The sequence below is a fragment of the Sceloporus occidentalis genome, unplaced genomic scaffold, assembly GCF_023333645.1.
Source record: "Sceloporus occidentalis isolate IW3139 unplaced genomic scaffold, rSceOcc1.0.p SCAF_2, whole genome shotgun sequence".
Lineage (NCBI taxonomy): Eukaryota > Metazoa > Chordata > Lepidosauria > Squamata > Phrynosomatidae > Sceloporus > Sceloporus occidentalis.
In genome coordinates, this window is record NW_028316982.1 from 49,874,669 (window position 1) to 49,889,951 (window position 15,283).

General features: G+C 39.9%; 1 protein-coding gene across 2 annotated transcripts in view; it reads right to left on the bottom strand.

The window, feature by feature from the left end:
* Window positions 1–5,513: 5,513 nt before the first annotated feature.
* The window catches only part of THAP4 (THAP domain containing 4), a 30,480-nt gene continuing 20,710 nt past the window's right edge, over window positions 5,514–15,283 (bottom strand). Inside the window, exons 6-7 of one of the 2 annotated variants that reach the window (XR_016280013.1) lie at window positions 14,589–14,702; window positions 5,774–5,855 (exon numbers count right to left, since the gene is read on the bottom strand). Coding sequence is in view for 1 of the 2 variants with exons in the window: in XM_089509329.1 (XP_089365455.1) it covers window positions 5,736–5,855 (120 nt within the window). In the remaining variant the exon portion in view is untranslated. Of the gene's footprint in view, window positions 5,856–14,588; window positions 14,703–15,283 lie in introns of both variants that reach the window. The other variant, XM_089509329.1, reaches the window with a different exon arrangement.

Genomic DNA, 15,283 nt, shown 5'->3' on the forward strand with positions numbered 1-15,283 from the left:
TAGTAATCCTCAAAACAGCCTAAAAATGGTAGAGGCTGCTCAGTGATTGTAAAATACTGACTGAGAAAGAGGTTAAACAGAAAATGGGGGTGATGGAGTGCAACAATTATCCTTCAGGTTAATAACCCTGTAGATAAAGGCAGAGAAGTTCTATCGTTTTAGGTTAGAGATGTAAATAATCCAGCCCTCCAGAGTCCACTGGACTGCAATTTTTAACTTTTCTGACCATTGATTAGGCTGACTAAGAATATTGGGACTTGGAGTCCAACATTATTTGGAGGCTGCATGATTCCCATTCCAATTTTACCTGAAATAAGCCATGGGAAGAGTAACTGAAGAAACAAACTTTTCTGAGAGGAGATCCTGAAAATTGTGTTACATCCATTTTGGAATCTGAGTGAAGAAGTGGTTGGTTTACAATTCAGAGTGAACTGCAGAAAGGAGAACTAAATCAACAGAGCCTTCATTCTTTAGAGCTCATAGACTGTTTCATGTGCCATGTGCTTCCAGAAGTGGGGAAAGCAGAAGTAGAAGTGATATGAGTCAGCTGCAATGGACAGTATAAGACTGTTTCTTTGAAAGCCACAGCCTTCTGCAGACATGAATACCGTGGATACAATGTTCGAGTCAAGGGTCAACTTTTGCAGAAAGTGCAGAAATGAAGCACAAGTAGGGCAGTCTTACTTTGCAAAGAAGCACATTTTTGTCACTCTCCATTCCTTCAGCACTTGAAAAGGGGCAAATATATATACATCCATATAATTCTTACATACCACTAGTCCTCTTAAATTGCATGTTATTTCATTAATTCCCAGAGACAAAGTGTAAATGATAATGAGCTTCATGTAATCTCTAATCCTCAAAGTGTGTATGTTACTCCTTGAAGGTTGCAATTTGAATGGAGCATTTGTGTCAAGGGTGGGCATCTTACAAAAATGTTCATTTGCTGCAGTTGTTCTGGTGGGAAATTGCCCCCTTCTACATAGTTTCGTTTCTAGGGAACGGAGAAACATTCCATGACGTACACGGTTCGGATGTGTGTACAGAGGAGACCTGGGGGTTAGGGGAAGCAAACCTCTGCATTTTCAGGCAGTTCATGGTGGCCTTTGGGCAAAAATATCACTTGAAAATCTTCCCTCCATTATTTTTTGGGGGTAGTCTGGGGGAGTCGCAAGGGTTGCATGCAGCCATAGGATGCAATTTGCCCACCCCTACACTAGGAGCTAACCATCTAGATGTACCCACAATTTCTTTTGATAGCATACTTATTGGACCAACTTCTTTAAGGACACTTGGTTTTGTTTAAATGTAAAGTTCAAACATCATGGGGTACAAATGATCTTCCAGGTTGTTTTTCATTTCCTAAAAATAGCCATGGGACACACCTGGAATCTGATGGGTGGGGGTACGATATGTGTTAAATCAAAGAACTCCTGGTTGGTTTTAGCAGCATTGGAGGGAAAAAATGCAGGCTGAATTCAAATACTTTTACATTTTCTCCTGCATTGGTTTTGTAAGGTGTGGTGGGATCAGTAGTGTCACTAGGGTTGGGTTCACCTGGTGCGGTCACCCCCACACACACCATTGACCTCCTCCCATACTACACCATACAAAATCCTTGGTAATGTTTTTGTACTAATGTTACTCATTATTTATGATTCCTATAGGTCACTGAATGTAATGGCAATAATTGTGACAACATAAACAACTAGAAAAATTAAAATTTTACCTTACAATATCTTACACACAGCCTGAATATATTTACATGCACATTGTTTGGTGTTGTTAAAGTGAAAATTTGGTAAAATGTGATGTTTTTAAGGAAAATTTTAAAATAATTTTTAAAATTCATTTTTTATTTTAAAAAAATCTGGAACTTCTCCTTTCCTTTCTCATTGAACCTTGCCCCACTCACACCATCCCTTCAGCATTTTAAAGGGATGCAGGTGAATGCAGCAACCCATTCCTGCCAGAAGGCAGATGTTTGGGAAGCAGTAGAGTCATCCCCCCTGGTGTGGCCCACACTTCTCGCACCTGCTTGTGACATTCCCGGGTGGGACATTGTTGCACCAAGAAAATCAGGAGCAGGATGGATTAAGATATCCCATACTAAAATGGGGTCAATCCTACTATTGCTTTTGAGGGGGGGGGGGGAATCTAGTCATGGATCTCCTATATTCTATTGTCACTTGGCCACAACAGGTTAAAATGTTCAGCATGATTTATCACCCTAACATCCTCTCTCCATATTTTGGCTGCTAAATCCTACCATACTGATTTTCAAGTAATCTTAATGAAATATACTAACATTTCCTGGTCTGTTAAATAAATGACAGTAATGAATTGTCATTGTTAAGTTTCCTGTTTAGCAGTGAACTGAGCTGTATAGGGGATGGGAGTGAAGTACAGAGGACTGAGGTCAAGATCCAGCAGAAAATTAACTTTCCCAAATTTTCCATTAAATATGGCAAGACATTTCTAACCAAGTACATGTGGATCCTCTATTTTACTGGTAACCATCTTTTATAGTTGTATAGGCTGCATGTGGCATTGGCAGGGGACAGGCACATGAGGTTCCCACCACTGCTCTGTCATGCTAAATAATACAAAATACTGGAATCATGTAAATATGTTGGGAATGTATGTGAAGCCTCTAGAGTAGCTTGGTCCCACCTGGTTCTTGCTAGATGTTTTAACTACAACTCTCCAAACAGGCCATGTTTATTGGAGATGTTGCATTTGTAGTCCCAACATGTGTGTAAGGTTGGGGATGTTTTCCCTTGGCTAGGACAAAACCTTGTCTTCCTACCCCACGTCATGTGGCATACATGGGTTCTGTGTTTGTCGGGAGACTACAGGCAATGGGATGATTCTGTGCACTTCCTAGATACCACTGTATTCCAATCCTCTCACCTGTCACTTGACAGAGGGCCGAACGGGCACATGAGACACACCACAGACCTGACATTTCTTGCAATGGTCTTGTACAGCAAGCACTCATGTTCAAAGGAACTCCCTTATTCATGGAAGCTGCACCAAAGATCAGGATCATAATACTGCAAGCTTACTCATATATAATAGTACAGAAACACTTGTATGTTCACCATATGTTTCTGCTCTTAATTGCATCAGCATTGTTAATCAAGCATAAAGCGCTTTGAAGGCCTGATTATTCCTACTGATGAGAACAGAAGATTAGATGAATTAACCAACACCAAAGGTTTTTTTTCCTGTTGTGTGTGCCCCAGTTCTGGAGCAGAATCCTTAAAATTTTTGTTTGGTTTAAGAACACTGAGCTGAAAGGGTGGTTAGGTCATGTGAGAAAACCAACATGTGGACGTCTAAGTTGACCTACACTACAGCTGGACATACTGAACCATCATGTAACCATGACTGACTTAAAACACACTCTATTGTGTACTCTCTATGTCTTTGCCTGCCTACTTTTGGAGGTTCTGCAGTACCTATAAGGCAATGACATAGACACCATAGAAAGCAACTGAACCAATATCCTGTCATTTCAGTTCAGTGTATGACACTGGAGATCAGATTAGTCTCACTCTTGGGTATTACAGGAAGGTTATATGTTAAGGACAAAGGGCATGTGGTTGACCAGAATTTATCTGCTCATCTACTATGCTATATAAAAAGTATGGTGCAGCTTACACAGCTGAACACTTTCAGCTGGTGAAATAATAAAATTCAAAGCAATAGAATAAGCAAATTAAGTTTACTGACAGAGCTTTATAACATGCTATAATTTATGGAGACTAATTACTGACTCTGTTGATTCCAAGATCAGCAGGTTGGCAGTTCAAGGCCCGGGTGCCACATGATGGGGCAAACTCCCATCACTAGTCCCAGCTTCTGCCAACCTAGCAGTTTGAAAACATGCAAATGCAAGTAAATAGGTACCACTTTGGTGGGAAGGTAAACAGAGTTCTGTGCAATCATGCTGGCCACATGATCACAGAGCAGTCTCTGACAATGCTGGCTCTTTGGCTTTGTAGCAGAGATGAGCACCGCCCCCTATGGTTGGACACAACTTGACAATCTTGTCAACGGGGAATTCCCGTTAATTGATTTAAGAAAGGGATGTGGTGGCTTAGTGGTTAAGATGCCAATTCTGATATTGCAAGGTCGGAAAGTTGGCAGTTCAAGGTCCAAGTGCTGCATGATGGGGTGAGCTCCCATCACTTGTTCCAGCTTCTGCCAATCTAGCAGTTTGAAAGCATGTAAAAGTGCAAGTAGATAAATAGGCACCACTTTAGTGAGAAGGTAACAGCGTTCCGTGCATTCAGGCTGGCCACACAACCACCAGAGTTGTTTTCGGACAATGCTGACTCTTTGGCTTAGTAATGGAGCTAAGCACCTCCTCCTACAGTTGGTTACAACTAGATATTCATGTCAAGGTGAAACCTTTACCTTTTACCTTTGATTTAAGCATGATCTGCAAAGAATCTTAACTTGCTCAGTTTCAAGCATTTTGGTGTACGGTGTTAAAGAACTTGTACTGAAACTTAGGCTTTGGTGAGTGGTAAGCCTAGAGAAACAAGAACTTAAGGGCAATTATAGAGAACAATGGTGAGGAAGAGGGGCATTATCAGAAAAATCTAATTTTGACATTGCTTCATTGTGGTATTGTATATTATGTTACATTACATGCTTCTTTCATAGATATAGTGTTGATTTTATTACAGATGGCAATTAAATGCCTTTGGCTTTTTTAATGCAAAGAGTGGTTATCAATGTAAAAACCAAATAACATGTAGTGCAAGTATATCTACTGTTCCAAGTCCCTGATGCCATTTCTTCAATTATCTTCTTCATATGTGAGATTATTTTTGATAATGTGACATGTAGACGATATCATTACATACCTTTGGATTAAGTATATCTTTTCCCCCAAAAAAAGATGGATGAAAAAACTCTTGAAGTCCTGATCATCAGAACTTTGCTGATACTGCTATGAACAACATCATGACCCAAGAGATTAGCAAAAACAGGAAAGGTACTGTCTTTTGGGGCACAACCCATTGCACATTTTTGGCTCTTGTACCACCATGCCAGCTTGATACATTCATCTAGATCTAGTCTGCATGTCATCAAAGCAGGGCTGGGCAAGTACATGAGCGTAGTGGTGCAAACTTTTGCTCCCTTGCATCCTTGCTATGGGATGAACCAGGGTGGAAGTATGTGTATGGGGGAGGGGGGGTCTGGTGGTTAGTGTGGGCAAAGTGCTGGTTGTGGGCAGTTTGGAGATGAACACCAGGGGAGGGCTCAGGGGCCACATGTAGCCCGAAGCCCACACTTTCCACTACTCTAGATTAGAGGAATTCAGGACCACTTCATCCGCATAAACCCAACATGTATGTAAACTATTAAAATTGCCAAAACAAAACTCAGGGACTGAAAGCTCCTTATCATGTCTGTACTTCATAATAAATAAACATTGGAAGCTTCTTTAATGTAGTTATTCCTAACAAAACATCAAATCATTTAAAGCCACACCCTTAAAAATAAAGGCCTTTTTTATTGGCTTTAAGTTTGCTTTAGCATTATAGAAACTTCAGAAGAGACTCCTTCAGCCACTGTAGTTTCTGCTGTCAAGTATGATCTGGGTCACGAAGATGTGAATTCACTGTGTTTTTTTCTTCCAAGCTGCTTCTGTCCTCCCTACATGGTGTTTCTTTCTTGGCCTCAATGCCTCGGTGGAGACACAACTTCCCTTTGTTTTAAGGAGTCACTTTCTTGTAGGTGATGTGAAGATGCTGCGTCATGGGCTGGGTAGTGGTTGCCATGGAGACTGTCTGTTCTAGCTTCCCATCAGAATTGAGCCTAAATTTCCTAGTAATCTAAAACATAGAAAACACAGGCTTATTATCTGATCCTGTTTATAAGTCAAGAAGAAAAACAACAGCAAAGTAAACCACGATGAAAAGTTTTTTGTGGGTTTTTTGGGCTATGTGGCTTTGTTCTGGAAGAATTTATTCCTGATGTTTTGCCTGCATCTGTGGCTGGCCTGAAAAACCCACAAAAACTATGGAATCCGGCTATGCAAGCCTTTGACTTCACATGACAAAAAGACCTGAACAAATGTAACTATTTCCTCAGTAATGGGAAATAAGTTTCCTTGCTCTTGTAAAATTCTACAAAGTATTAAGTCTTGTTTTTGTTGCTGTTGTGGTGTGCCTTCAAGTCTTTTCCGACTTATAGCACCTCTAAGGCAAACCTATCATGGGGCTTTCTTGGCAAGACTGAACCATCCCCGTTTTTTTTTTTCAGAGGAGATTTACTGTTGCCTTCCCCTGAGGCTCAGAGTGTGTGACTTGCCCATGGTCACCCAGTGGGTTTCATGGCCAAGTTGGGGATTGAACCCTGTCCTCCAGAGTCATAGTCCAACACTCAAACCACTATACTCCTCTTTTTCTCCAAAACACAGGATGGTATTATGTCAGGACAGAAAATATATGCCATAAAATCAGCAGAAAGGAAAGTCTTGAAAAAGGAAGCAAGTCTTTTCAGAAGACTTGTTTCCATATTGGACACCAGTAGCAATATAGCAATAGCACTTACATTTCTATACCGCTTTATAGTGCTAAGCACTCTTTAAGTGGTTTACAATGTGTAAGTCAATTGCACACAACAAACTGGGTACTCATTTTATTGACCTACAAAAGGATAGAAGGCTATATCAACCTGGAGCCCTGTGGGTTCGAAATCACAACATCATGGCTGCAATACCAGCATTTAACCACTGCACCACCAGGGCTCAGGGTATAGCCATCCTTCTCTGTGAAGTGTCCACCTACAGTACAAGAACACAAAGCAGAACTTGTAAAACAGGGACAGTGCAGCTTATGGGCCCTTATCCCCTTTTTCTGTGCTGTACACAATAAGGAGCAACAACAAAACGCCACAGCAGTTCAGCAATTCATTCTCTTTGCAGCAAACTGCTGAATCGTCTTGCCAGTAAAGCCAAAGTTGCTTGTCTAGAATCAAAGATCCTTCCTCCTAAAGTTACTAGAATGAAATCAGCTCCCCAACCCATGCTTAGTGACTGTGGGATTCTGGTAGTTACACTCCAAAGAGACACAACTTTTTCAAGCCCTGTTCTGAAGGCACAAGTGTGCATCTTTAAAAAATAGAGATGGTTCAACATTTCAACAAAACTGGAAACGGAAAATCCCCCACTAATGCCAAGCAGTAAAAGAAAACAAATAACATGGGCCCTTGGTATCTGCTGGGGTTTGGTTCCAGGTGGACCCACCCACCCCGTGGATATCAAAAACCATGTTAAAGTCCCATTAAATGTAATGGCATAGTAAAATGGTGTCCTTGATATAAAATAGCAAAACCAAGTCTTGCTTTTTGGAATTTATATATGTTTTGAATATTTTCAAGCATAAATGCTTGTATCCATAGATAAAGAATCTGTGGATACAGAGGACTGACTGTACAATGTCAAATAATTGTGACCACCTTACTCAATACTATGCCTCACCTGAAAACTGTTTTTATCAAGCCAGATGAAAACCAAGTAAGAAAATCCAAAGCCAAATATAACAGAAGTAAAATATTCCTGAGAATGGAATTAAACTTCTCTCACAAAAGAGAATGAGAATACTATGATGCAGTAGCAGATCAAACAATTTAAGACCGGACATCACGGCAATACAGTCAGAGCACAATTTGGCAATGCCCTGCATCAAGGTCCAGCCATTTATTTCAGTAAAGATTTATGCACATAATTCAAGGTTTGTGTATGTTAGTTAGTGCCCTTTGCTCTTCTGCCATTTTTCTAAATGAAAAAGAGGAAACATCCTTGACTAGAGGAACTCTGCCCAAGAAACATGACCAAAGGTTGTTTCATTGAGCAAAAATAATGATTTAGTATGGAGCAATCAAAACAGAAAAAGTCAAATTAGTTCAACCTAAAGGCACAAATGTACTGAAGTGTATCTTGTGAGGAAACATACACATAAATGCATTTCTAATGCATATAGCAAAATGTTTTTGGAGTAAAATACTTTGCCTTTTAAAAACAAACTGCTGAATATTATCATTTTTTTACATGTCCAGAAATAGTTCAGAGGGGATGAAAATTGTTGGCGATAGAAAGGAAAAGCATATATTGTTTCACTGGGATATCTCTCCTCCTGCAGCACAATGAAGACAAGAGCTGCTGGGATTTAGCTTCTTTCTCCCACCCAGCACAAATTGTAGAGTAACCCTTTGGCTACAAGCTGTCCTCAGGGGACAAGGCCTCAGTCAGCAGCTAAAGAAGGGATGCTAGGAGTTCAACCCGCTCTCATGCAGCAAGAATGGATTTATTTTTTTAAAAAATGTAACATATTTAAGTATCTCTGTAAGCCACTCAAAGCCTTCGGGATAGAACAGGATATAAACCAAATAAACAAACTTTGGTCACTATGGAGCTTATTTATTTCAGTGTCAGGAATGGATTACATTTTGACTGTTCAAGATTTATCAGGATTTTCTTATTTTGTACATAAATCTTTAACAAACACTGATATTTACCATGTGTTTCAGATAATTTGTTTTTAAACTGAACTCCAAGACTCTGGCTCTGCTTTTGCATGTTTCAGATGATGATAAGCCCGAGCACACTCATCCTTATGTAAAGTTTATCATACATTATCTGGATTTATATTGCATTGTGTGGATTTATAAACAGGAGCCACTGTATCGGTACCCCTCTTTCAAACTCCACCCCCCCCCCCGTGTGTGTGTGTGTGTATGGAAAGATTCTTGGTGCTAGAATAGAAGAGTGGATCTTCAAATAAACACAGAAGCATAATAATTTCAAACTAGAATGGAAAGACTACTGATGAAGGTTGCTGAAATCACATTTCTTGTTATCAACCTTTACCCTGCTAAACCAGCATGTACACTGAGCAGTCCTGGTTTATATCGCTGATCAATATAAATTTCTCCTTCAGGGGCTACAGGCTGAATCTCTCTTATCTGAAATTCTTGGGACCAGAAGTGTACTGAATTTCATAGTTTTTCAGATTTTGGAATACTTGCATATACATAACACAGTATCTTAGAGATGGAATCCAAGTCTAAGCACAAAATTCATTTATGTTTCATATACATACACTTACCTGAAGGAATTTTATATATAGTATTTTAAAGTAATTTTGTGCATGAAACAAAGTTTCTGTACACTGAAACATCAGAAAGCAAAGGTGTCATGATCTCAAACACCCACGTGGACAATTCTGTAATTCTGAATAAGGGAGAGTCAACCTGTACTTTTATTAAGTGCTTTTTTTACAACATCAAACCTTGGCATCTTTATAGTGTGGATGGTTGTTTTATTTTTGAAATGCTATGTTCCAAGAACCTACCAGATCAGCAATGTAAAGAAAGACAACTAGCGTTTTCATGTTGTAATTCTTATCAGTGGTAAACTACAGCCAGCCTGTTTATGCAACAAACTGCAAAAATACACAAACTATCAGCATTAAGTATTTGGCGTAAGTATTAAGAACCAACGTGATGTAGATGTTTGGGTACTGAACTAGATCTCTGGAGAACAGGGCTCAAATCTCAAATCCATGCATGGCCGTGGATACCCACTGGGTGACTCTGGGCTAGTCACACGCTCTCAGCCTCAGAGGAAGGCAATGACAAACCTTCTTTGACCACATCTTGCCATAAGTCAGAAACTACTTGAAGGCACACAACAACCACAAAAATTCTGGCAGTAATAAGCAACAAAAATAGAAGATGATCAAGGTGCTAGTAAATGGAAAGGTAACCATGGAAAGCTGAGGCTTCCTCAGTACAACTCTGACAGAATGTGTGAGAAGTGGAACATTTAAATTCTGCACTACAATGAATGCCAATATTCCACTTTGCACTCTCTCTCAGATACACAACAGGTATACAGAAGAAATCCCAGTCAATATCAATATTGCCAATATCAAGTGCTGCTGCTATAAGAAAACAAGAAAGCAACGTTTAATGTTAGATAAAATTACCAGGTTGAACATTTTGCCAAAGGACCATCAACAGACTGTAAGTGAAGGGAAGAGCCCTTGATTACATGCTGTATATGTCTCCTAACAGAAATGGATACTTTCACTCTGAAAGATGCAGTTGTGACTACAACACCATCAGTTGCCAATGAGAAGTATACAGCAGATTTCTGACCTCAGAAGAAAGGCTCTTTTTTTGAACTACTAAGGGCTCATTCTCAGAACCACTGTGGAAAAGATTTAAGTGATTGTTATTGGCATTTGTACTCCTACTTCAAAATGATTTAGCAATATTTAAAACATTTCTTTCTTGGAAGTGTATTTTAAGTATGGTATTTCCTTCTGAAGATCTTCAGTCCTATACACATGCTGGCCTCACAGAATAGGTATAAAATCTTATAATGATATCCAAGTTCAAGCCACTGGACCTAGACTTTAAGAAGAAGGAAACAAGTGTTTTGTATTCAAGAGTTTTCACTGACTATTGCCACTTGTGTAGGAAACAGTTGCAACTCCATGTCTACACTGTCACAGTCAGTACACATACATGTGGCACAAATTCTAACTGCTATGGGTTTTTCTTGGTGCCTGGAGGGAGGATGGGGACAGAGAGACACAGACAGAAGTGCCCTTCAGCTATAAAGGACTATTTAGATTCAGAATACACACAACTCTCTTTCTAAACAGAAATTTAGACAGGCAAATCAAATTAGGTGAAATAGATCATGATTAAGAAATGAGGAAAAAAGCCAATCCACAGCCCAGCAACAAACCAAACACATACATAATGTCTACCAGAGTCAAGCTCCCCTTTTCCCACTGGACAACTCTTGATGTCCCATAGTGCCTGGTTTCATTATAGCCTTTTCAAAAACAGTAACAGTGTTGAGCTATTGTTAGATGGGTGCACAGATTAGCAAACAATGTCATCAGTTCTCATAGACTTGACAGCTTCTAGAATCCCCAGAGATTGAAAACAGTGACCAGCACTTTCCTTAGTATTTGCCTTGCATTCAATTTCACTCATTTGATGAGTCCACTTTTTAAAATAATTCTCATATTTCTACCTAGCACTCATCATAAGACTTCTAAAGCCAGCCATCCATCTTCAGATTATCCAGAGATTTTTTTTAAAAAAGCATATGACTCTTCTCCTCTTCCACAAAGTTATATTCTGCCATTTGATCATGAAATAGAAGTGACCCCAAGTTTTTAGTGAATATGCTACTAGAGCTCAAACCCTGGCAGATTTGGAAGGCTATGACTATCACCCAAGAACAACCCTTGGACAAACTAAGTATAGAAACTCTTCTAGAACATGGCCACATAGCTCGAAAACCCCACAAAAAACTATGGATGCCAGCAATGAAAGCCTGAGACTCCACAAAAGTATAGAGAGGCTTGTCATCAGAAGGATGGCCACTGGTGATAGTCATTGCAATTATGCATAGAACACTTCTAATCTGCATTGGTGGAGAGATTACCTGCATTGAGGAAATCACAGATTTTCACTTTGTTCAAGGTATATTTTAGGCTCATAATGCAAGTTTTTACCAACTGGTAGCACTAGCAAAGATCTAAAGTATTATTCCTCAACCAGGAAGTCTTTCCTCCTCTTACAGAGCTTAGGAGAATAAACATATTCTTTGATAAGAAGATAGACAAAGCACTCAAAGGAGAAAGGCACAGTCTACAGAATTTAAGCAGACTCTGTTTTCCACATATTTCTTGCCACTTTGGGATATGTGTCCCTTTGAAATAAATACTTGGATGGAAAACAGAAGACCAGCAGAGCCCCAACAACAACAAAATCCCTGTAGGGCACATACATAAGAGAGAAATGTGTGTGAGGGCCACTACCATCATCCTCGCTGATGGTGAACTTAATTAGTGAGTGTCTTCAGGAACAAAGCCAAAACTGCTTTAATAGCAATAGGCTTCCTGTAATCATATTACTTTACCCAAATGTTAAATGTAGATAATATCCTCTCAACTTATGTGTTAGAACTGAACAGAAGAAAATCTATAGCTAGAACACACAAGGTTGTGAGTTTGATACCAGCCAAGGGCTTATGGTCAACCCAGCCTTGCATTCTTGCAAGGTTGCTAAAATGAGTACCCAGCTTGTTGGGGGAAATTAACTTACAGTTGTAAACCGCTTAGAGACTGCTTAGGTGGTATGAAGCGGTATATAAATGAAGCTGCTATTGCTATATCTGTAGTTTCAGAATTGTGATTTTGATTAGGTTTTATGTAAGAAACAAATACTATATAAGTATTATTCAGAGACAGGAAATCTGACATAATATATCTGAGGAAGTAGATTGAAGTCTATGAAACCTCATGCTGCCAATTTCTTTCTATCAGTTAATAATAATAATAATAATAATAATAATAATAATAATAATTTTTATTTATATAACGCTTTTCCAAAAAGATCAAAGCGGTTTACATAGAGTTTAAAACCAATTACAAAAACATCATAAAATAGATAAAACCAAGAACACTAAATACAATATACAATCTAAAAACAATCATTCAATCAATCAATCAGGTGAGGTAGAGAGCCAATGGGATCAGAGTACTACAAGATCTCCCTAAGTACTGATTCTACAGACTAACATAGCTATGGCCTGTTACAGACAGCCAAAATAAAGCTGCTTCGAGTCACAGTGGAGGTATGGTGTTTCAATGATGCATGCGTCCTAAGAATCCAGAAGCCACACCAAAGCCACACTCCAGTCCTTAGTTTGAGTAATATAGTCCACCCTCGCCATATGTTCCCTTGCCGTACATGGCTTTGATCTTACACAGACACCAAGTGACAAAATGGTGTGTGTGTTGCAGATGTGTGTGTGCCATGGTCAGGAGCGCACTACCATTGAAATGAATGGCACTCCAGCATACACAAATTTGCCTTACATGGGATGTCCCCCCCTCCCCCCAGAACGGTATGGCAAAGGTGGACTTTATACTGAAAACTTTTTTCTGTCTCTGAAATCCAAATCACACTAACCATAGTGGCATTGTGCAGGAAAATGTTAAGAACATGTTTATCCTATATAATTGAAGTATAATAATATTTGTTCCATAAGTAAGGTCTTGCTGTCTCATGGCTCTCCTAATAGGTTTTTAAAAAGACAGACAGCAGCAGGTTATAGTATTAGAAAGAGAAGTACAACTGCCAATTTGATTGAAGTTACTAAAAGTGGAAATACATTCTACAACAGCAATGGGAATGTAGGCATATAAAACTCCATATGATAATTTTAGATCAGTTTATCAGGGACAGTCACAGAACCAACTCTGTATCTTGTTAATATGGCCAAGTGCATACCAAATAAAGGATTCTTATAGTCTCCAAACATTTTTGAGCTACCACCTCGTTTCCTGTTCGGCAACAACACTAGTGACCCTCTCAGGCCTATTTCATGATATTAGGTCTACTGTTTGTGCAGCAGCCAGTTAGCCAGTGCTGTCTACCTCAGTTGCACCCACTTCACCTCTGCCTCTCATGTGTGAATACTGTAGCGGCAGCAGTCCAGCCCTGCTGCTGCCTCTTGGCTGCACTGGCCTTACATCAAAAGGAAGACCAGCTAGCTGGCCACTTGGTTACTGCTCCCAGGATGACTGGGTGCAAAGGAAGCAGTGACTGAGCAGCTAGTTAAGCAGGAACTGCAAGGCTGACAAAGGTGACAAGGGTGAGTGGCTTCTCAGTCACTGCTCAATTAGCTGTTCAGTCACTGCTCCGTTTTCACCCTAGCAAAGGCTTGTGTGGGTGAAAGGCTCCTTGGTTACTGCTCCCAAGATGACTAGGTGCAAAGGGAGAAGCTTCTTCACAGCAAGGAAGGACTCTCAAACCGAGAGAGATGAAGTACTTTTTAAAAGAATTTACCCCAGATACTCCTTCCCCTCCCTTCCCAGAGATGTGGCTTCCTCACACAGATACTGTTTCTTCTGCTACCTCTTCTTACAGTCTGTCCAAAAAAAGAAATCAGGAGCAGCAGCACAGCTCCAACCTGCCAGCTATGTCCTGGCAAAGCTCAAAGCTTAAGCAGGGTCACAAAAGTGAAAGCTCACCACCACATACTCTAACTCCTCATCCTCACAATGGCTCTTAAGGCTGATGATTTCCTTTGCCTTTCTTGTGTGCCAATACTTTGACTGACACCACTGACACCCCTTTTTTCCTCAGTGACCTCCTGCCACTCCCTTTTCTTCCACATCCCTACTGGATTTTTCCACTGCCCCCAAGGGCTGCACCGCCTGAATTTTCTTCACTTCTAGGATGCTTAATCATCACATAGTTATTTCAGAATTAGTCTACATTCTGTTGTACAGCACCATCCTTCCCTAGTTTGTTGGTACCTATTCAAGAAGGAAAAAGTGTATGACATAGCACTATGAATAGGATTGTAATTTAAAAGAGGTTTAAACCTGAAATGCTATACCACCATTGAAAGTTTTGCAGCAGAGGTATGATACAGTCAGCAAGACAGCCAACAGTACAAGAAGGAAATAGTTGGTTGAACAGAAGAAAGAAATCCTATGTTTGCTGAGAGTTCAGTGATGGCATACCCTAATGCCTGCAAAAAGATTGGTGAAGGCGAAGGAGGGACCTGGATAATTGTTTTGCTACCAACTTCCTCTTCATAACCAGCCTCCTAAAGTACAGTAAGATTTCAGCTAGATCTGTAACCAACAAATACAATTATTGGGATATATAACAATGTCTCCATGCAATATACATGTAATATTTCAAGAAATGTTGCCTGAGATGGTAATCCTTCAGTTCCCACATCTAGAAAACATGAATGGGAAACTGGAAATTGGTACACATCAGATACAAAGACACCCCCACAAGAATCCTTGCAATTGAAGCTAAAAGGACAGGCAGGCCAGAGAGGGGAATCACATATCTCCAAAGTGAGATTTGGAAACACACTCCATCCCTTGTCCTAAGTTCCCTAAAGTGTACAAATCATTCGTACATCTATGGCCACAGGATTCCCCCTGCCGTCAAATCCATATCATATTTATCCATTGCAATGTTCTTCCCCACTGAGCTACCAAACAGCTTCTAATGATGAGAACTTTTTGTGTGGCTTTGTATTTGAAGTTATGCTGATGTTGTAATGGCCATCCAGGATAGAGAGACAACAAATTTGTCTTGTGTGGCAGACAAGAAGAAAGAAGCAACTTAAGTTCAGGATGCCATATTCAGATGAGGGGAAGATGAATAAGATGCAAAGACAACCCCTTGAATATATTTA